This window comes from Psammomys obesus, unplaced genomic scaffold (assembly GCF_907164565.1).
Source record: "Psammomys obesus unplaced genomic scaffold, mPsaObe1.curated_primary_1811, whole genome shotgun sequence".
Lineage (NCBI taxonomy): Eukaryota > Metazoa > Chordata > Mammalia > Rodentia > Muridae > Psammomys > Psammomys obesus.
The window spans coordinates 5,002,178-5,024,232 of record NW_026585686.1 but is presented as its reverse complement, the minus strand read 5'-3'; the positions used below and the strand labels follow the sequence as shown (position 1 = coordinate 5,024,232).

The following is a 22,055-nucleotide window of genomic DNA, read 5'->3' as shown; positions in this document are numbered from 1 at the left end:
TGGTAAATATAAGACCAGTTATTTTTATTAAGCAAATAGTCATATAAACCATGAAAGTTCCACAGACTTATTAAATAGTGACTGCAAAACAAATCAAGTAAAATTTATGTATATGTATTGTATTTCAACACGAATGCCTTAGTCTATTTAACACAAGCATACTGACTGTTAGTATTTCTATGTTTTTTGTTTCTAAAGAGACAGTTTTACTATGTTACCCATATGGGCTCCAAATGCCAAAGGGTCACATAAACACACACCCCAGAAAAACCTGTTACAAGTGTGTCTCCTTCACTGCTAGCTTAGAAATAAAGCTCTTTAAAAGTTCCACTTTGGTGAAAAATCGCCAACTTTGAAGTAGTATTCCAATAATCAATAATCATTCAAAGAAATCAGTTCAGGTGTGGAAAAATGGCTCACTGGTGAAGAGTGCTTGTTGCTCTTTCAGAAAACCAGAGTTTGCTTCCCAAGGCCAATCTCAGGCTCACCACCATGAGCTTCAGCAGATCTGACACCAAGAGAACTTGTGTACATTTAATGTGTACAAATCACACACAATTCTATTATTTAATCAGTAAATCTATTCTTGAGTCTTTCCTTTAAAACGTAATCATCACAACAAATGTCTCTCCTTTTCCTAATTAAATCCCTTCTCATGTTTCTCCAAAAACAGAATTTCTCAGAGGGAAAAGATGACTAGAAAAAAGAAAATAAGCCACTATATACTTATCATTCTAAAATACGAAAATTAATGTTTATACTATGTTAAAGAACCTATTATACAGAACAGGACTGTGGATACAACTTCAGATTTAATCTATCCAGAAATTTTGTCAGCAATCTACATTGGCCAATTTCCAAAGTTTATGTTATCATGCACCAAAAAAAAAAAAAAAAAAAGAAAAAAAAGAGAAAAAGCTTCATAAAATAACCAATTTTCAGTCCCAAGAAATCTTTCTCTTTAACATAAATTTTTCTATCGTCTCCCTCAGAATTTTGAGAAATACAATAGTGATAGAAACAAATACTATATAAAACAAAACAAAACCAAAAAATCCTGTTAATATACAAAGGTTTCAATAAATAATTTTATATTCAAAATAAACTCACATGTCACTTTCTGAAGGACAGGGCTGTTTTACCACTTTAGGTCTGCCTCTTGGTTTTGGAATCTTGACTTCAGTAGCTAATTTTCATATAGGAAAAAAATAAAGTTTCCCTCATAAATGCAATGCTTATGTAGAATACAAATGTTACATAATACATAGAAGTATTATTTAAGGACTCATAACAATTATGTGCACATCCTAAAAACTAGTGACCCCAGGAATCAAGAAAGTGAAAGTTTAGTGATTATCAGTAAATCTGTTTGTCCTTATTTATCACAGTATATTATGTATCATTTACATACATCTTTGGAATTTCATATCAGAGTCTACAAAGATTCATATCATCACCAGTTTGATCCATTATAATTCTATAAAATATGTAAATAGATTTTAATTTCTCTTTCCCAATTTGACTATTTCCCTTAACACTTTTCAGTAAGGATCTTATGATGTAGGAAAAGAGAAAATGCTCTCTTCTGGTTGATTTTCAGTGTTCTACTCTGTATTAGGAAGAACAACTGAAGATTATTTCTGGGGCTAGAGAGATGGCTCAGTAGTTAAGAGCACTGTCTGCTTTTCCAAAGGACAACTCCCAGCACTCACATGGCAGTGCCCAACTGTCTGTAACTCCAGTTCAAGGTGGTCTGACACCCTCAAACCAACGCACATAAAATAAAATTAAATAAATTATTTTAAAAAAGATTATTTCTAAATTGTCAAATCAATACTAAACAAATATCCTATCAGAATGCAGTAATTTTAAAGTGGGGGGAGGGAGCCCACTCACTATTCATGGTAGTTTTAAGCCCACCAGGTTCAATTGCAATTATTTGGGGAGATTTTAATTTGGTGATTAAAGAAGCCAAGTCATAATTATTTCAAACTTAATAGTTGTCACAAGCAGAAATCATTCCTCCTTGACATTTGTCTTAAAGACATGTGGCACATACTGTGGTAATCCTCTAAGATTTCATTAGTTTGTGTAAGTACAAAATGACACACAATGAAACTACCTAATGATGAATTTCTCAGGCCTCATCTCTATCCACATTTACAATGATACATAACTGTCTTTAATCAACTGCTGTTCATGGTCTTTCAGAACACCTGGGCCAGCAATGTTTTAATGGACTGGAATATTAATCACAGGTCAAACAAGTATTTAATTAAGTATTAATGATCCTACCTGCAGGTCGTCCTCTCTTAGGACTTGCTTTCAAGTTAGAAGCTGTTGCTACAGTTACCATTCCCACCTCTTCTGTTTCTCCTTGTTTTTCAGCCTAAATCACAAAGATTTGATTATTATTTAGCAATATTGTGCCAATCTATAGTAACATAATTAAGCATGATTTCTATGATTCTGATTACTCGTGAAAAACCAACTTATTATGAGTATTATGTTTTTTTCAATCATTTTAAAAATTTCCCAAACTAAAACAATCATTTGCAATAAGGCTAACATTTTTGATACAATGAGAACCAAAGTATGATATAATTTATACTGTAACAACTCACATTGCTATTTGATTAACTTTACTAATAGACATATGCTTTATCTTTCAACTAAGACTGACATCTGATACTCTCATTACTTTTATTTTCTTTTAGAAAGCTTTCCAAATTACAAAGGTAAAGTGGGCCTAAATGAGAATAAAGATATGAACCACAAATTAGTTAGGATATGAATCCACAAGGAAATACAGGTGATAATAGCTATATTTGCAAAGGAAGAAACAAAACTGAAGAGAAAGTCAACTGAACCATGTAGGACATTAAGGAGCCACTTGAACCTCAGTATTAATGTACTAACCAGAGTAAGAACAAGAATGTATGCAAAAACATGCAGAACGGAATTCAATTAATAAGACATTTTTCAATATATTTACAGCATTGGCTTCTGTTTACTTTTATTTGAGGGGACGAACAGAGAAGTACTGCATCTATGTAGACAGCCCAAACCAGCTTTAAACTATCTTCCTGCCTCAGTGATTCCTGCCAACTACTAAATGTGAGTATAGGCATTTGCCACCAGGCCCAGCTCCATCTACCTTCAATCAATGATGCCCAGTGTAATAAGGATATCCATCTCTAAGACTTCATGCATAATGCATACGTCAAATCTGCACCTGCAACCCCATGTTAAAGAGCCAGATATTTGTATGTCCATAAATCTCCACAGGTGCTAAAGGTTAAGCTCCTCCTGCTGATGACCTAAGAGGTTAAAGGTTCTTTCAAGTTAGGTTTAAACAGACTGGCTCTTGAAGGCAAAAAGTACTTATTTACTTACCCTTCCTGCATTTGGAAATAAATTGAAAGCAATTACAGGTACAATGGATCATTTGAGAAGATACCAACAGTAACACATTCATCAATAATTAATGCAGTGAAAAAGATCAACTGTAATGCTAAGCAAAGATTGGCCCTACCATTGTTATATGGCTACAACTGATTAGTCAGAATCATGCAAATAAAAACCATTACTCATGAAAATATTTTATCCAAAGACAGGACTAATTAATTCAGTTATTTCAAATGCATCATGAACACCTTTAATGTTCACATTCTAACTAAATTCATTGTTAACATATATTTTACTCATCTGACTGAAACCTCTAAGACTAGATTCTTTCTCATTCTTAACCTGCTTTTCAACTGTCTCCTTTTTCTTAAAGCCATTCCACATGCAACACAGAACCACTATTCATATCCCTTTTTCAAGCCCACTACACAACCTTGCCTTGCTGTAGCTGTTTCTTCCGAACAAAGACGATTAAGCTGATGATGATCACTAAGAAGCAGGGTGGGACAGAGGTACAAACATGAAATCATCTTCTGTATTTGAAGCTGGAAATCTCAAATTTATTGTTAATCCTTTGACCTTCTATTGCAAGCCCTGATTAGCTAACATAAACTTTTATCTATTTATCAACTGAACGAAAGTCTGAATGGCAGAGAAGGGGAAAAAATTCCCTTGATTTTCAAGTCCCTTCTTGAGTCACCACAGTGAACACATTTCTTCTTCCTTCTTAAATCAATCCCTTCAAAGTTGGCCTTTTTCTCTTATACAGCATTTTACTTACATAAAATTAACTGTAACAATTTTATTTAGTTTTGCAAAGAAGAAATAGTAAGATTTTTTGCTTTTATCTCACATTAAATGTTCCCTTTGTGTATACAAATACCCAATGCAATGATGCATTCCCCCATTCTTGAGATTTCAAAAATATACTGGCAACTACCATTAAACATTTATTCTCTAATCTATTTCATCTCATTTCTTTCCCTAGCACTTACCTAAATGAAACTAAAATCTCCTGAATCAAACATCTTACTGGAGTCTCTGTACTGTGACAATTCAAGTCCCTTGTTCAAACTTTCTTCTTTCTTAGCTAGATGACTCCTGGCTTCTCTTCACGGCTCTTCTAGTCACCATTCCACAGAAGCACCTTCCCTCATCTCCACTGTATCCCATCTCAATTCTGGCTCCTGCATTTAACCCAGTAAAACATGTTCTCTTGACCTCCTCTACCATCTCACCTTTTTATCAATGGCTGTCTCTTTTCCCTCTTCTGTACCATAATCATATTCACTGCTATTCCCAGGAATACTTTAACTTTTTCTTCTGAGCCCAAACCAACATGCTCAATGTCTATAGCTAGCATAATGTAGTCACTCATGGAAACACCTTGCAGTCTTCCTATATTTTCTTCCATTTTAAGCATCTATTTCAATCAGCGATCAATTCTTAAGAGTGTTCTAAATTCCATCTCACACTAACAAAAATAAATTAACTTGATTTAATAACTAAGTCAGAGAGAAGTGTGAACAAATCTTAAACTCACATTAATTATCAGCCTACAAATACCTAGCCTATACTGTCACTGCCACACTCATTTCACACAACACTGAATCAGTCCAGTGGACAACAGTCCTGTGCTAACACTGAGTAATTTACTGTAAATTTCACATGTATGAAATCATCAACAGTTTGATTTTACAGAGAAAATGAGGCAGAAGACTGAAAGGAGTGAAAAATGGTTCACTTCATTTCCTCTCAACTTAACCTAAGGGTGCCATAACTTTATCCAGAAGACAAAGTTTCACTAACTTACAAATAAGGTTTCCTTATCTATTCTTCCTCAATTTAAGTAAAATTTCTTTTTAAAGTTCTACAGTGCACTTAAGAAATTACCTTTCTCTTTCTTCCTCGCCTGGCAGCTTTTGGAGTGGTAATATCAATTGCTTTAGTCACATCCTAAAACATAAAATATAAGCAGACAAGAGAAAAGCAGAAAAACAGATGAAATTGGATTTATTATATAAGAGAGAAAGAACTTTTCATGGTCCGTGATGGTGCACGCCTTTAATCCCAGTACTCAGGTGGCAGAGGCCAGCCTGGTCTACAAAGCGAGTCCAGAGACAGCCAAGATTACACAGAAAAACCCTGTCTCAAAAACCAAGAAAAAAAAAAAAAAAAAAAAACAACAACAACAACAAAAAAGAAATTTTCCTTAAAAGTCACAAAACACGCTTCACTGAAAAGTGCTGGGAGAAGCGACAGTAACAACCAGTATCCTCAAAACAAAAACCACGGTATGCCTGCTGTTTTCAGAGATTTGCGTAAGAATTGCCTCCATGGGCTCACATGTGGGAATGCTTGGTCATCAAGGAATGGTACTACTTGAAAATGACTAGAAATTGTGGCTTTGCTGGAGAAGGTGTAAGCTTGTTAGAGGAAGTGTGTCACTGAGAGTGGGCTTTGGGATTTCAAAAGCCCAAGCCAGGTCCAGTGTCTGTCCCTGCTGTCTACAGGTCTGGACGCAGAACTCTCAGCTACTTCTCCAGCACTCTCCCCACGATGATAATGGACTAAACCTTTGAAACTGCACGAAATTCCCAATTAAATGCTTTTATAAATGAAGAGTTGTAGCTCGGCACAGTGGTGCATGCCTTTAATCCCAGCACGTGGGAGACAGAGATAGGCAGATCTCTCAGGTCAAAGCCAGCCTGTTCTACAGAGTAAGTCCCAGGACAGCCAGGGTTGGCTTGGCTATGGTGTCTCTTCACAGCAACAGAACAGTGACCAAGCCAACCTACATTGTACAACCTACTCAAATAATGACACAGGCAAAAATAAACCTAGGTTTAAAATTTTTTAGTCTAATTCCTTTTAAGCACTCCAGCCAACACAAAATTTTTGAGTATAAACGCGAACTTATCTTATAGTTATACTTGTTTTGCATATAAAACAATTTCAAATAAAAACATCCACCCAAGGGCTAGAGAGAAAGCTCAGCAGTTAAGAGCAATTGCTGGTCTTGCAGAGAACCCGTGTTTGGTTCCCAGTACCCAAATGGTGGCTCACAACCATTTTAACTCCAGTTCCAGGTGTTCTATCCAGTACCCTCACTATAGGCAGTAGAAATGCATGCAGTATATAAGCATACATATAGGAAATTAAAACTTTTAAAATCTATTTATCTTAAACATGCATGAACTATTTTATAAAACCCTACTTAATATTTGAGGAAGCTAACATTTTCATTCACTTTTCAAATATTTTGAAGATTACCTCCTATTTTAACAGTTAATTCGCTTTCTAATTTCTTTCTTGCAATAACTGTAAAATCCACAGGCAGTACTTAAAGCCAGGCCTATTGCTCCCTTGCAGTATGCTCTATAAAGTATTATCCACAGATAGCATTTCTTCTTAGACCAGAAAGGATATAAAACATACTTCATTGCTGGCTTTTTCTTCATGATCAGTATCTTCCTTAGAAACACTGGTTTCTTTTTCTTCAACTTCAACATCAGATGATGCATTTGACTGTTTAGTTGATGTCTATAAAGAATAAAGTATTAATTTTTAGAATATGGTTTATCCAACTCGAAATTTTTCTACTCATTAAAAAATAAAAAACCTACATACATAGTTATGGGAATACTCCAAATTTCTGTTGCAAAAACATTTAATACATAGAATATTTAAGGTTTTTTTTTATAAGATTATTATTTCCAGAGTACCCTGCCTGCGTATGTATTTGCACACCAGAAGAGGTTACCAGATATTATTATAGATGGCTGTGAGCCACTATGTGGTTGCTGAGAATTGAACTCAGGACCTTTGGAAGGACAAGCAGTTCTCTTAACCTCTTAGTCATCTATCTCTCCAGCCTACATTTAAAGTGTTAAAGCAGAGAGTAGTGCTACTATAATCCCAGCATTTTAGGTAGGAGGATGGCTACAAGTCTGAGGCAACCCTAAGCTGAAGAGCTAGGTATAAGCCAAGCTGGGGTATGTAGTAACATCTTGCCTTAAAGAATTTTAAAACTGTAAATTAAACTAGTCAGTTTTGGCAAGACACAGTGACACTCAGGGGTGAGGTAGGTGAATTCTGAGTGAGGCCAGCCTATCAACAAAAGAAATTGGGGCTGGAGGAGGGGTCACAACCTTAAATACTACTAAAGGCTGAACATACCTAATCAAAAATTCCAACTTTATCAGCATTTCTTTTATAAAGGAGCAAAATAATGTAAAAATCTCCTTAAAATTACTCATAACAGTACAAAAAGTTTTAAGTCTCAATGGCTAGATGTATTTTGAATTAATTTGAATAAGTCAATCACTGCTTTGTTCAATCCTTGTGGGCCTGGTAATCAAATCATTCATCAAATCAGCAAGTTGATCACACTATGGGTGCAGCTGTGACAGTTACAAGTACAAAAGCAATTACAGTAAACTATGGTAAGCACCACCACACACACTAATTAGATGGGAAGGAACTTAAGACCATCTAAGGGTTACTTGGTATACCAAAGAAAGATTTCAAAATTGTCCTGAACAAATTACAATTGTCTAAACATTGCCAAAGACGAGAAAGAACACGGTACAAGTGAAAAAACATTGCAATTGTTTTTATTTGTTTGCTTTTTGGTTATTTTCTTTTCACTACCACCATCTGACTCTCACCCCAAACAGGATTACTCTGGGTAGCCTTGGCTATCCTGGAACTCACTTTGTAGACCAAGCTGGCCTCAAATTCAGAGATCCATGGGCCTCTGCCTCCCAAGTGACGTGCACCACTGTGCCGGGTTAGAAAAACATGTATTGGGATCACAAGATGGGAAAAGCACTTGCTGAGCACAGCTAACCACCAGCAACGGTAAAAGTGGATAGAGAGCCAACGCCACAAAGTTGTACTCTGATCACTACACATGCACAGGCCATGCACACACCCATATAAACATAAAACAAATACTGTCAGTAGCAAGGCAGACAAAAATGAAGGAAAACAATTTCTGTTGCACAAGAAAAATGGAACAAGCCAGGCATTGTAGCACATGCCTTTAATCCCAGCATTTAACATTAGGATGCTGGGATTAAAGGCTAGCCTAGTCTAAAGAAGGAGATAGCCAGGGCTATACAGAGAAACCCTGCCAGGAAAATGAAAAGCTCTGGGCAAGAAATTGCTTAGAATTAATAGGTGAAGTTTCTATTGGGGTTATAAGTACTTCTGTTATATATTTAATTCATGAGGTCCATTCTAATAACATTCAATAATCTGTAAAAAATCAAACAAAAAAACCAAAGGGCATATGCTTTAAGGTTAGAAAACCATTAGGCCACTGAAATGGCTCAGCAGATAAACATGTGTGATGTTCAATGATGACAGCCTGCAGGTCTGTTAAACCTAATTTCTGACCCAAAAACCATGTAAAGATTAGTGGAGAACTAACTGCACAAAGATATACTTGACCTCCACACACGAACACTGGCATATGTCCCCACCCATATCAAACATACTATAATAAATCAGTAAAGCCCTGAATCTAACAAGACAGTAGTTATGGCTTTAAATTCGGTAATTCTTTAGGTAAACTTTACTCTCAAGAAGAGCTAAGCAACCAAATTTAAGATCTCTTTAAGCCATTCAATTAATAACAAAATGTCAAGGCTCAACCTAAAAAGAACACAACAACCAGAAATTCCTAAGGCTTTTCAATTAGCTATGCATTTTCCAATGACAATATTTATTTTCTAACAATAAATGAATAATAAATTTCATAAAGGGACTCACCTGTTGACTTGAAAATTTCACTTTCGGATTGTTGTCTATCTCCCACAAGCCTTCATTAAAACCTTTTCGTTTATTTGGTTTGCCATACTTTTCCTTATTTTCTGAGTAAGGAAATATGTCCTTTGGTCCTAAAAAAGCACTATAACACAAAGGAAAGATGTAAGTACAAATCAACCTTAATTAAATATATTATTAGGCTACTAGATGACACTATTCAATAAACACTTTATACAACCTAATTTTTTTGTGTGTTTTTTGTTTTATTTTCAAGACAGGATCTCTTTGGGTAACCTGGCTGTCCCTGGAACTCACTGTGCAGGCCAGGCTGGCCACAAATTCAGAGATCTACCTGCCTCTACCTGCTAAGTGCTAGGGTTAAACTTGTGGTCCAACACACCTAGTTCATACAAACTACAAAATAACTTTAAATCCTACTGATCTCATTAGTGATTATAATTTCATCAGGGTAGAGAAGACTCTGATAAAAGTGCTTTTTTTGTTTGTTTTCAAGGCAGGGTTTCTCTATGTAGCCCTGGCTGTCCTAGAACTTGTTGTGTACACCAGGCTCGCCTAAAACTCAGAGATCACCTGCCTTTACCTCCAGAGTACAAGTACTGCCTAGCTGATGAAAGTGTGCCTCCTAGAAACGTTCTTCAGGTACTGTTTACTTACAAATTTTCCCTGTTTGGGGCTGGGACAGTAATATAAATAGTTATATTTAATTCCAAACACTTTTTCTTTTATATTACTGATGATAGAAGGCAAGCTCTCTACCACCAAGTTACACTCCCAGCCTAGACATACTTCTATGAAATTCACTAACAATCTCCTAGATCCATAGTTCTATTTTTAGAACTGCACAAAAAGTGAAATGTTTTTAACATCACTGAATTATATACACTTAAAAATGGCTAAAAGAGGGGTTAGAGAGATGGCTCAGTGGTTAAAAGCAGGAGGGTTCTTCCAGAGGTACTGAGTTCAATTCCCAGGAACCACATGGTGCCTCACAACCAACCTATTGTGATCCAGGATCTGATGCCCTCTTCTGGAATGCAGGTGTAAGTGCAAACAGAGCGTTCATATACACAAAATAAATAATTTTTTTGAATGACTAAAATAGAGACTAGGGAGATGGTTCAGTGGACCTGAGTTTGGATCCCCAGAACCCATACACAGTTTGATGTGGCAGCTATCTCTAACCCAAGTGCCCTATGGTGAGATGGGAGAAGACAAGAAAATCCCCAGAAGTTAAAGGGCTAGTCTGACATATGCAGCATAAAAACAAACAAACAAACAAACAAACAAAAAGAAAGACCCTGTCTCAAACCAAGTAGAGAGAAGGGACCAACACCTCAGGTACTCCTGACCTCTACAAAAAAGCCATGGTACGATGGTGTTCTTGTACTCAAACACAAACATCATACATACACATAAGGACAGTAATAATAACTAATAAATTACTTCAATGTAATTAATAATACCACTTATATTTCAAAATAACTTACTGGGATTTCAAATGATCTCACTAAAGAAACAATAAATGTATGGGGTAACTAATGCTAGTTACTATGCATAATATTTGCATATTATGTATAATATATATAGATATATTCTCCTCTGCATAATACGCATATATACAAGAACCATACTATATCCCAGAAACATAAACAATTATGTTAATAAAAACCTGGCTATTTTTTTTACAAAGTCAAACATGTTTACTACTAAACATTTAACTAAATCAAAAATGTGTTCATTTCAACATCATTTGACATGTTATATAATTCAAAAAAATGGTCAACAAAGTTTGTTATCTAAATAAATGTTTAAAAAAGGAATGTATTATGAAATTTATTCAGTCAGGCATCATGGTTCACACCTGTAATCTCAGCCTTCACGAAGTGCAAGCAAGAGGAGAAAGAAGTCAAACCATCTTTTGCTACGAAGTCAAGTCTGAGGCCAACCTGGGCTACATGAAATCCTCTTTCAAAAAGATATAAAAGTTTTACTCAGTGTTGGAATTTACTCAGTGTTTTTATTCATGCACATGTACAGTCAGCTCTTATCCTTATGACAGAAAAGGTAAGTAAATATTAAACCAATGCCTCCTGAGGATATACATACAATTAAATTCCTGTAATCAAAGCATTTTCAAAATCTAGTGTGTTTCAGCTTCAAAATAGCTTACTTAATGCATACTGGTAATTCTTTAGCAATAAACTCATAGCCAAACCATACTTAACATTAATTTAAGATGAGGGAGGGAGGGAGAGACGGAAGAAGGGAGGGAGGGAGGGAGGAAAAAAAGAACATTCCCTTATTCAATTTCAATTAGAAATATTTACAACAGGTAACTTTTTTGCTGCTTTGATCATATCTATGTGGTTTGTGGTTACAATAAGTTTTAGCAATTAAAAATATTAACCTGCACCAGGCATAGTGCTACACACCTTTAATCCCAGCACTCGGGAGGCAGAGGCAGGCAGATCTCTTAGTTTGAGGCCAGCCTGGTCTACAGAGTAAGTTCCAGAATAGCCAGAGCTACACAGTAGAACACTGTTTTGAAAACCAAAATAAAGTTAATCCACAAATAATAAGCATCAACTGTTACTGTGTACTTACACCCACTCTCCAAGACATATCCCTTACAGCTCCCTACATGTTCTTTAGAAAGTCTGCCAGTTTGGAGCTGAAGGGATGATGACTTGTTGCTCTTGCAAAGAACCTCAAGTTCTAAGTTCAGTTCCCAACAATCACTCAGTAGTCCACAACTGTCTGAACTCCAATGCCAGGGCGCCCAAAGCCCTTCTATGTGCAAATACCCACACAGGTTAAATGAAAATGATTCTAAATAAAAGGTTAGTCAACACGGTAAAGATGGGTTACACAGTGTGTACGACTGCTCTGCTATGATGGGTATATCCAAGTACTTTCCCCAAAGCAAGAGGAAAACTAAACTGACGCTCATTTCTTCAAAAATGGTTAATATCTAGAAAAAATAACTTCTCTGCTGAAATTCTGTACTAGAGAAGTAATAAAGTTATCTATCTGTGGTAGAGTAATTCACAAGACTTTAATGTAAAACTTTCATTAAAATTACAGTACTGTATTTAAAACAATCAGGACTATTTAAGTCAGCTCTATTATTTAAATTCTATAATTTAATAACACTCAAAGTGCCCATGTGCCTTGAATGCGCACACCAATTTCAAAATAATGTTTTACTGTTAAGTTAAGGTATAACACAGTACCCCTTGGTCCCTACATAGAAGTTTACTTAAAAGCTTATACTGAAATCATCATTTATTTTTTGGACAAGGCAGATAGTTCTACTGGTGTCTGAGGTAGAACCTAAGGGTTTGCACATGGCAGGCAAACATGCTACAACTGAGCTATATTCATCTACACCTTTAAAAGATATATTTGCTGGACACCATCTTAAACAGGGAAATATAGCAAATTCAGTTAAAACAGAGGTGGCACTTGTGTTTATAATCTGTAACTTCATGAAATCTGATGCCCTCTTCTGGCTTCAATGGGCACTGCATACATGGACATATACATGCAGACAACACACACATAAACATAAAATAGTCTTGAAAAATAAAACCTTAGTAATACTACGAAGGCTAGGGATATGAACCTTAGTCAGCGCCTGAATATTTGCCTTTGGTTTAATCTCAACACACAAAGTAAAACAAAACAGAATAGATGGAAACTTCAGTACTTCCATCCTGGTAACTTGTATTCAATAAGCACACTGCTCTACCTTGACAGATGTCCTACTTCTAAGTTTGAATCAGCTTTCCACATTTTATCCTTAGGAATATTATAACTAGATAATAGTTATATATTTTATATACAAACATATATATTAATTAGATAGGGTCTCACTGTGTAGCCTTGACTACCCTGGAACTCTCTATGCATACCAGGCTGGCCTTGAACTCATAAAAATCCATATTCTCTGCTTCCAGAGCACAAAGACTAAAGGTGAGCACCAGCCTGCCCAGCTTCCTCTGGCTGGCCATCTAGTATCTCTCCAAGTTTACACATCTATAGAAGGTTAGTATTTCTTTGCTGCAATTTCATTTCTTCTAGGTAATCTCTCATTTATTGAAATGTGATGTTGGTGTTTATTATCAGGAAACAAAGGCCAACTACTTGTAAGTGGTTCATGATTTCTTTTTTTTTCTGTGTAGCCCTAGAATTCGCTGAGACCAGGCTGGCCCGGAACTCAGAGATCCTTCTGCCTCTGCCTCCCAAGTGCTACTATTAAGGTTGTGTGCTATCACACCCAGCACACCAAAAAACTTTCAAAGTGACAATGGTAACTGATGGTAATTCACATCTCAAAAGTTAAAAAGCCAGCAGCAAATCTTAGTTACTATAGCAGAAGTGAATTTTTAACATGTTGTTGGGTGTGCGAGTTACTTAAACTGTAGTGACTAAATTTGTTAATGCTAATGCAAGGCCAACAAGGACAGCCTGTTCCATTTTCTGCTGCCTACGAGGTTAAATTGCACTGTTCTCACTTTAATATAGTTCTATCCAGTTACAGAATGCAATCAAGTTATATTTGGTCTTACAAGAGCATGTCACTTACATAGAAGTAGTTAAAATCTTCAAGTTTTTATTCTACTTAATGTTTGAACTTAAATTTGTTGAGGTTTCTAAAAGTTCTACATCCCGATTCCCAGTTCATATATCTTAATGTAACGGAAACTAAATTACTACCTTTATAAACGTAAGTAATTTATAATTCTACAAAGGGTTTTAAGATTTTTGTTTTATTAATTCTATGTGTATGGAAGGGGGTATAGGTGTGCACACGAGTACAGTACCCTCAGAGGCCATAAGAGGGTGCCAGATTCCCTTGGAGTTGCATAAGGTTGTAAGACATATAATACTGGTAGTGGAAACTACCTTGGGTCATCTACAAGAGCAGCTATGTGCTTATAACCACTGGCGTATGTCTCCAAAACTCCCTGCTCCACCAAAAAATAAAAAAAAATGAGACAAGGTCTCATTAAGTAGCCCTGGCTAGTCTGGCACTGGCACTTATCTGTGTATTTCAGACTGGCATAGAAATCACAGAGATATGCCTGTCTCTACCTCCCTAACTCCCAAGTGCTAGATTAAAGGTATGTCCCACCAGGTCTGGTCCAAGTTTTTATAAAATCTATTTTATGTACACTACTGTTTTGCCTGCATGTATGTCTATGCAAGGGTGTCAAATCCACTGAATTGGAGCTGCAGACAGTTCTGAGCTGCCCTGTGGGTGCTGGGAATTAAACCCAGGTACTCTGGAAGAACAGCCAGTACGCCTAATTGCTGAGCCATCTCTCCAGCCCCTACCAAGATCTTTTTTAATTCACACATGAAAGAAACTCGGTGGTACTAGCCAATCACAAAAAATATAAAAACTGCAGTAAACATCACTACAACCCACTAGCACAGCTATAATAAAAATGACAATGTATGGCTAGGATTCAGCTCAGTTGGAATAGTGCCTGTCTAGAATGCAGGAAGTCCCAGATTAAAATCTAACATCACAAAAACAAAACAAAACAAATCCTGCACCACATAATCTATGTACAGTGAAACAAGACTGTTATCTAGCAGGAGAATGTTTAAAGTTATCCTCAGTTATGTACCTATGTAGCTTGAATCTGCCTGACATACATAAAACGTCTCTAAAAAGAAAAAGAAAAAAACTAAAATAAAAATATTAATATTTTTAAACATATATAAAAATGTTCTGTAAGGAGCCTGGTGGTTTCTCCAGTGATTAGCTATTAAGTTGTCATTTGAACCAGGAACTCTGTTTCTGGAGGAGAAAACAGACTGTCTATATACAAAATACACGATGGCTAATTGTAGTTCGATAATGGAATTTGCCTAGGACATGCAAAGCCCTGGGCTAGATACCAACATCAGAAAAGAAAATAAAATTATGGTACATAAGTGCTCATACTACCATTATTCACAGTAGCCAACAGTGGGAATCAGCAGATATCTATTGACTGATGAATACAACATGCTAAAATACTAGTTGACATAAATAAGGGGAGCTTTATCACATGCCACAGTATTAATTTTAAAACAAAAAACTAAAATATTCACAATACAAAAGTTCTATTTTAGCTGGGTGGTGGTTGTGCATGCCTTTAACCAAAGGCAGATCCGTGCATCTCTGGGAGTTTGAGGCCAGCCTGGTCTACAAGTCTAGGACAGCCAAGGCTGCACAGAGAAACCCTGTCTGGGGGAGGAAGGACTTTTCTAGCACACAGCTATTTTTAAGTGCTGAAGAAGGCAAGATTTTTTTCTTCTACACTTAAATTACTGCTGTGGGGCTGTGGCTTAGAATGAGAGAGTACATGGTTAATACAAACAAGGCCAAAGGTTGGATCCCCAGTACTACAAAGAAAAGATTTAATTTAACAAATTATCTCATATAAAACTATAGAATATAGAAATATAAAATCTTTTAAAAATCAGAGTAGAATTTTAAACTGAAAAATCCTAAAACCGCCTCCTTACATTAAGATGACTCAAAATTTTATACACATCAGAATCATCCAGGCTTGTTAAAAAAATCACTGGGACCCAGTATCACACTCCAGACAGGCCCTGTAAACCATTTTTTTCAATATATAATTCCAGATTATACTGACATTACAGAGCTGGCACTACACCATACAAATCCCTACTGTGATACTTTAAGAAGTCTCTCATAAAGCCCCCTTTCCCTATTGAATTTACTAGAATGTCTCTAAATTGTAGACTATTACCCTGGAATCAAAAATTCAGTTTATTTGTGTGTTTGTTTTGTTTTTGAAACAGGGATTTTTTTCTGTAGCCTTGGCTGTGCTGGAACTAGCTACATAGACCAGGCTGGCCTTGAACTCAGAGATCCACCTGCCTCTGCCTCCCATCTGGAAGCATTTTGTAAATGTTGTATTTTCATATACAAAACATATATGAACCCAACTCAAACTAAATATTGTAAAGAACAATACAATTCTAGATCCAAAAGTGTGTTTTTAAAAAATTAATTACGGGGGCTGGAAAAATGGCTCAGAGGTTAAGAGCACTGACTGCTCTTTCAGAGCTCCTGAGTTCAATTCCCAGCAACCACATAGTGACTCAACCATCTATAATGCAATCTGGTGCCCTCCTCTGGCCTGCAGGTGTGCATGCTGACTGAACATTGTATAAAGAAATTAATCTTAAAAAAAAAAAAAAAAAAAAAAAACCCTTAAAAAAATTAAATATGGGCCAGGCGGTATTGGTACACACTTTTAATCCCAGCACTCCACAGTCAGAGACAGGGTAATCTCTGTGAGTTTGAGGCTAACCTAGTCTACAGTTCCAAGACAGCCAAGGCTACACAGAGAAATTCTGTCTCAAAAATTCAATCAACAAATAACAAAACAAAAATGTATCATCAAGCAATTCCATTAACAGGCAATGTCCAGAAGTGGTGAATCCACACAAATGGTGCAGTAGTAGCTATGAAAGAATAGGGAGAAAGGAATGACCTCAGTGAGAAAGGAAACAATTACACTAAAATACAATGAAATATACCAAAATAAAATGGATCATTTACTTTGAACTCTGAAGTGTAAATCAAGTTTGTCAAATTATAAGTTTAAATTAAATAAGTAGCATTAACCAAAGGTTGACATTTATATCCACTCTTAGGGATACACAGTGAGAGCTGGAGAGATGACTCAGAGGTTAAGAGTAGTGGTTGCTCTTCAGAGATCCCAGCAACCACATGGTGGCTCACAACCATCTATAATGAGATCTGGTGCCCTCTGCTGGCGTGCAGGTGTACATGACAGAACATCGTAGGGCATGAGAAATAAATAAATAAATCTAAAAAAATATATATAGTACATAGTGAGGGCTGGAGAGATGGCTCAGAGTTTGAGAGCAATGGCTGTTCTTCCAGAAGTTCTGAGTTCAATTTCCACCAACCACAAGGTGGCTCACTGGCATCTATAATGAAACCTGGTGCCTTCTGGCCTGCAGGTGTGCATGTGGTCAGAACACTGTATACATAATAAATAAAACTTAAAAAATAAATAGAGAGCAATAACTGGGATATCAACAATGTTGTTTCATCTCAGGTAAACAAGTCTACTCCACAGACTGAGTCCAACATAACTAATCAATTAGAGTTATGTAAGAATTGAGCTTTGGCAATTGAGACAGCCTCCAAAGTAGTTTCATGTAGTTACAAGGAACAACGCAGTTCAATTGTCAGCTGGAATCTCTACAACACTAATTTCCTTCACCGCTCAGTCCTCTGGCTATACAGCTACCTGGGACAGCAGGTGAGACAGACCGGCTGTGGTGACCATAGAAACACAGGGGGCATGTCTAGCTTCCCTCTTCACACTATCTGTGCGGCTGATAGGACCAGGCTGAAAACAGTGTCAGACAGTCCTTAGTTTACTAACATGAATACACAATGCCTTGCCACCTAGAGCCTTCAATCATTCTTGTGATTACTCTGAGGCTAGCTTCTTTTTGATCATGTAATCCTCTATTCTCCATTAAGTAAACTTTTTTTTTTACTTTTAACTCTGAAAACTTCATACAGCATATATTTATCACATTCACCCCTCAACTCCCTGCCTCCAACTTCCCCTTTCTCCCCAAGATGTAGTGTCTTTAATCTCTACCTTAAAATAAAAGTGCTCAAGGGGAGAACAGGGCAGAGAGCTTTAATCCCAGCACTAAGGAGGCAGAGGCAGGCAGATCTCTGTGAGTTTGAGGCCAGCCTGGTCTAGAGTTAGTTACAGAACAGCCAAGGTGGCTACAGAGAAACTGTCTCAAGAAAGTGTGCCCAGTCAAGTGTGGTGGTACATCTCCATCCCAGCACATAGGAGACAGAGAGATCTCTGCGAGCTCAGTGCCAAACAGGTCCACAGAGTGGCTCTAGTCCAGGGATGCATAATTATATCCTGTCTTATGAACAAAACAAAACAAAAAAGTTCCCAGCAGTGAACGAAACAAGAAATTTTACAAACTTTAAAGAAAACTTAAAAGCTTATTTTAAAATTCAAAGATGACTTTTTTCCTTTAAGTTTTCTATTTCAGCTCAGGTATGTGACATTTTATTCCCAAACTTTGAGTACTGGCTAGTCTACAATGGACTACCCTAGACCAACCAGGGCTTCACGAAACTGTCTTTTAAAAAAATGAAGTTTTCTACTTCATTGTCACTTTCCCCTTGAATTTTGAAATCTGTACTTGCTTTTCATTTTATACCTAACCTCTCCATAAATTAACAGCCACTTCAGCTTAAAGGAAACAGGACTTACGTCTCATGGGTTCCAAAAAAGAAAATGGGTAGTTTGTTTGTGGGTGGTTTTACAGCTCCATCAGGAACTTCATCTACCTAAAAGAAAAAATCAGAAAAGTCATTTTAAAAAAATCTTACTCACCTCAGTATAGTTGAGTGAACTCATAAGACACCCAAATGAATCTAGTGCAAAAAAAAAAGAATCAACCCATTTTACAATCCATACTCTCAAACAAGTTCTGAAGGGCAAGATTTTTACCCCCAGAATTCATTTGGTGGCAAGGCCTGTATTGATACCAGGGCTCTTTTCTTTTATGCATCTAACATTTCTATCTTTGTTTCTCTCGAGAAGTACTAAGGTTACCACATGTTTGCTATTCAAAATCATCCCAGCAGCAAATCTTGAAGCACATATACAACAATTCCCTTCCTAAAATGCCCAGTCACTTAATTTTAAAACATATTTGACACCAAAAATTTCACACAGAGAGTCTGAATGTGCTGAGTAATCCTGCCGGGGGGCTATATAAATAATAAGAATAATGAGAGGCTAGAAAAATGACACAGTGGTAAGAGCACTTGCAACTCTTCCAAAGGATCGGAGTTCAGTTCAAGCCCCTTGCAGTCACTTGTTAACTCCAGCACTCACGGGCCTATCACCTTCTTATGGCCTCCTCAGACACTCACATACATGTGGCATACAGACACAGCATACAAACATACACCTAGAAATAATTTTTTAAAGTAGCATAAAAGCAGGCAGGAACAAAAGTTTACAGCATTATTTCCCAATGTTTGAAGACATTAAGAAGAAAAAAGCATTAGATGTTGTTTATAATTCTATTTCAATTTTCAGAAGTTAAAAATAAGCAGTTGGAGTAAGAGATGTCACCCTTACAGCTGAGAGCTTAAACACTCTAAACTCTCTACAGCAAAGATTAAGAATGTGTGAGACTAAAGAATAAAAACAAAAACAAACAAAAAAAAAAACCCACGTAATTCTTAAAACAAAGTATGTAAAAAACCAAATTCAGTTGTTTCTAAGAAAAAGGAAATGAGCAGGGAAAGATAAAATATCCAATACAAATAAACTCATTATAATTAGAACTTGTAGCTGGAGAAATGGCTTCTTGTTGATCTTCCAGAGAAACCAGGTTCAACTCCGGGTACCGACATAGCAGCTCCTAACTGTAACTTCAGTTTCAGGGATCTAGCAATTTTTTCCCACAGGCACATGTCATGAAATATATACAATTTTTTCCCACAGGCAAAACAACCATAAACATAACATTCTTTAAAATTGTTAATTCTGAAGAAAAAGAGATTTGTTTCGATCAAAAGGAAAATACTGATTCTCCAAAGGCTATTTTTACCTTTAAGAGCACTAACTCTTAGTCACCTATAGCATACTGCAAGGTGTAGGGAGGATGAGACTTAGATGGATATAATATGACCTTACTTTATTATTTTTAACTAAGTGTAGGTTTATGTGCCTGCATCCGGGTATATGCAAATGGGTATGAGTCCACTGAGCTGGAGTTACAGATCATTGTCATTGTAAGCTGCCTGAAATAGGTGCTGGGAACTGAAATTAGGCCCGCTGGAAGAGCAACAAGTGCTCTTAACCACTGTGCCATTTCTTCAGCTCTCAAAAAATAGAAAATTTCTAAAGCATTTATACCTAGCTTCTAACTACATTGTGGCAAGGAACTCTGAATGTGGCTATCAGATAACACTGATTTTTAACATCTCAAAGTAGGTAAGGATGCACTGATAACATAAAAGTGTCTCTGGGGGACTTGCACCTTCCCAAGTCCAGCAGGCCTTACATAAAGCTAAAACAGTGTTTTAGAAATGCATGACTGCAACTGTAATTCATAATAAATAAATAAATAAATAAATAAGAAGAAATGCATGATTGTGTAACTGAGAGCTAGAGAATAAAGACATTCAGCTTTAGGTAACCTCCCTAAAGATGTATGTAACATACACAAGTGAAAGCAGTAGTTAAAGGTTTTCACATAGAAAACATATCAGAACATGGGATATACAGACAAGGCTTATGGTTAAGGACTGTTTAAGGAAGGCTCTACCAAAAAAGTATACCTGAGAACTGGGGGAAAGCTGAGGAAGGGGACAGTTTGAATCAGAGTTCAGACAAAGCTACAGGGGCAGGGTGGGGGTGTGAAAAATCAAGGCACTGATCACTTTGGAGTATTCTGAGCTATGGACTCTTATTCAACAAAGGGATTTCCTCCATTTCTCTTCCCTGCTGACATAACTATAGAATTTATTATTTTTAAGTAATAACTTTCAAAGATTAGTTAAGTGTATGAAAAAATAAATAGCCAAGCAGAGGTTGCACACACCTTTAGTTTCAGCACTCCAGAGGCAGAGGCAGGCAGGTCTCTGAGTTCGAGGCCAGGCTGGTTTTCAGAGTGAGTTCCAGGACAGCCAGAGCTCCACAGAGAAATTCTGTCTCGAAAATCAAAATTAAAAAATTGTATGAAAAAAGTTAATTTCAGAACAACACAGTCTTGTATTTTCAAATGACTGAGTTTATCTAATCAACATTCTTTAAGTCTTATCTATCATGTTTTGAACCTAGACACCATTATAAACTTACAAAAAAAAACTTTTTTTTTTTTTTTTTTCCTGAAAATGGAGCTCAGGTGTTTCTTATCACCTCGAGTCCTTAAGACTTCTCCAGTTAAGTTAACCCAAGGTCTGCTCTAACACTTCTTTGCCTATGGAGAACAAAAAAACGGAAAACTTCTTCAAGGTCATAAGGCAAGAAATGTGAATAAAAAGGTCCAAGGACTCACTAAATGCAAATCCTGTATCAAGTGTGTGTAAGTCTAGTTTAATCACATCTGATGCCAAGGTTCCTAACTTGTGTATTTCAATGTCGCTTTGTATTTTATTCAAAATTCTAAAATTTAAGAAGGTTTCACTCATTTCTAAACATAAAAATGATACTTCCTGATTTCGCCCACAACGGAACATTAACTGAATGTGATTCTTCAGTATTTCCCAAGAACACCTGTCAGAGACTCAAAGCAAGCAACAGGGAAACGGCGGGTAAGCATGAAAACCTACGATTTTACAATTGCACGGGGGTGTACTAAAACGAAAAAACGAAAAAAAAAAAAAAAAAAAAAAACAACCTAAAATGACGGGTTTCAAGTAACGGTAAAGGAAGCGAGGGAGAGGACGGCAGAAGGGAGGGAACCGGGAGCGGCGGCGATGGAAGCAGGCCTCCGGCGCGGCTGCCGCACCGCTACCCCGGGCTCCGGATCACTTACTCGAGCTGGCCAATGAGGATAACCTTTCATCTTGGCGAAGATGAGGTCTCCAGGTTTGAAATCGCGAGTCATGTTTGAGGGGTGACGCCGGGAGTCCCACAGACCAGAAGGGGGAGCAGCGCAGCCGCGCTGGGGAGATGCGAACGCGGACGCGAGCGGGGACTGGCGGGCCCGCGGGCGGGGGAGGATGCCTCGGGGTGTCCCGACGCGCCTGCGGGGGACAGCAGGGAGGGCGGTTAAAGCGC

The 22,055-nt window shown here is 37.0% G+C and overlaps 1 protein-coding gene across 4 annotated transcripts in view; it reads right to left on the bottom strand.

The window, feature by feature from the left end:
• Positions 1-22,055, bottom strand: part of Psip1 (PC4 and SRSF1 interacting protein 1) — a 33,657-nt gene that overhangs the window by 10,932 nt on the left and 670 nt on the right. For all 4 annotated transcript variants that reach the window (XM_055629682.1, XM_055629690.1, XM_055629708.1 and 1 more), the window contains exons 2-8: positions 21,811-22,021; positions 18,525-18,601; positions 9,187-9,325; positions 6,847-6,951; positions 5,302-5,364; positions 2,296-2,389; positions 1,111-1,186 (exon numbers count right to left, since the gene is read on the bottom strand). In XM_055629682.1, coding sequence (XP_055485657.1) covers positions 1,111-1,186; positions 2,296-2,389; positions 5,302-5,364; positions 6,847-6,951; positions 9,187-9,325; positions 18,525-18,601; positions 21,811-21,882 — 626 coding nt within the window. In that variant the 5' untranslated portion in view covers positions 21,883-22,021. The remainder of the gene's footprint in view (positions 1-1,110; positions 1,187-2,295; positions 2,390-5,301; positions 5,365-6,846; positions 6,952-9,186; positions 9,326-18,524; positions 18,602-21,810; positions 22,022-22,055) is intronic.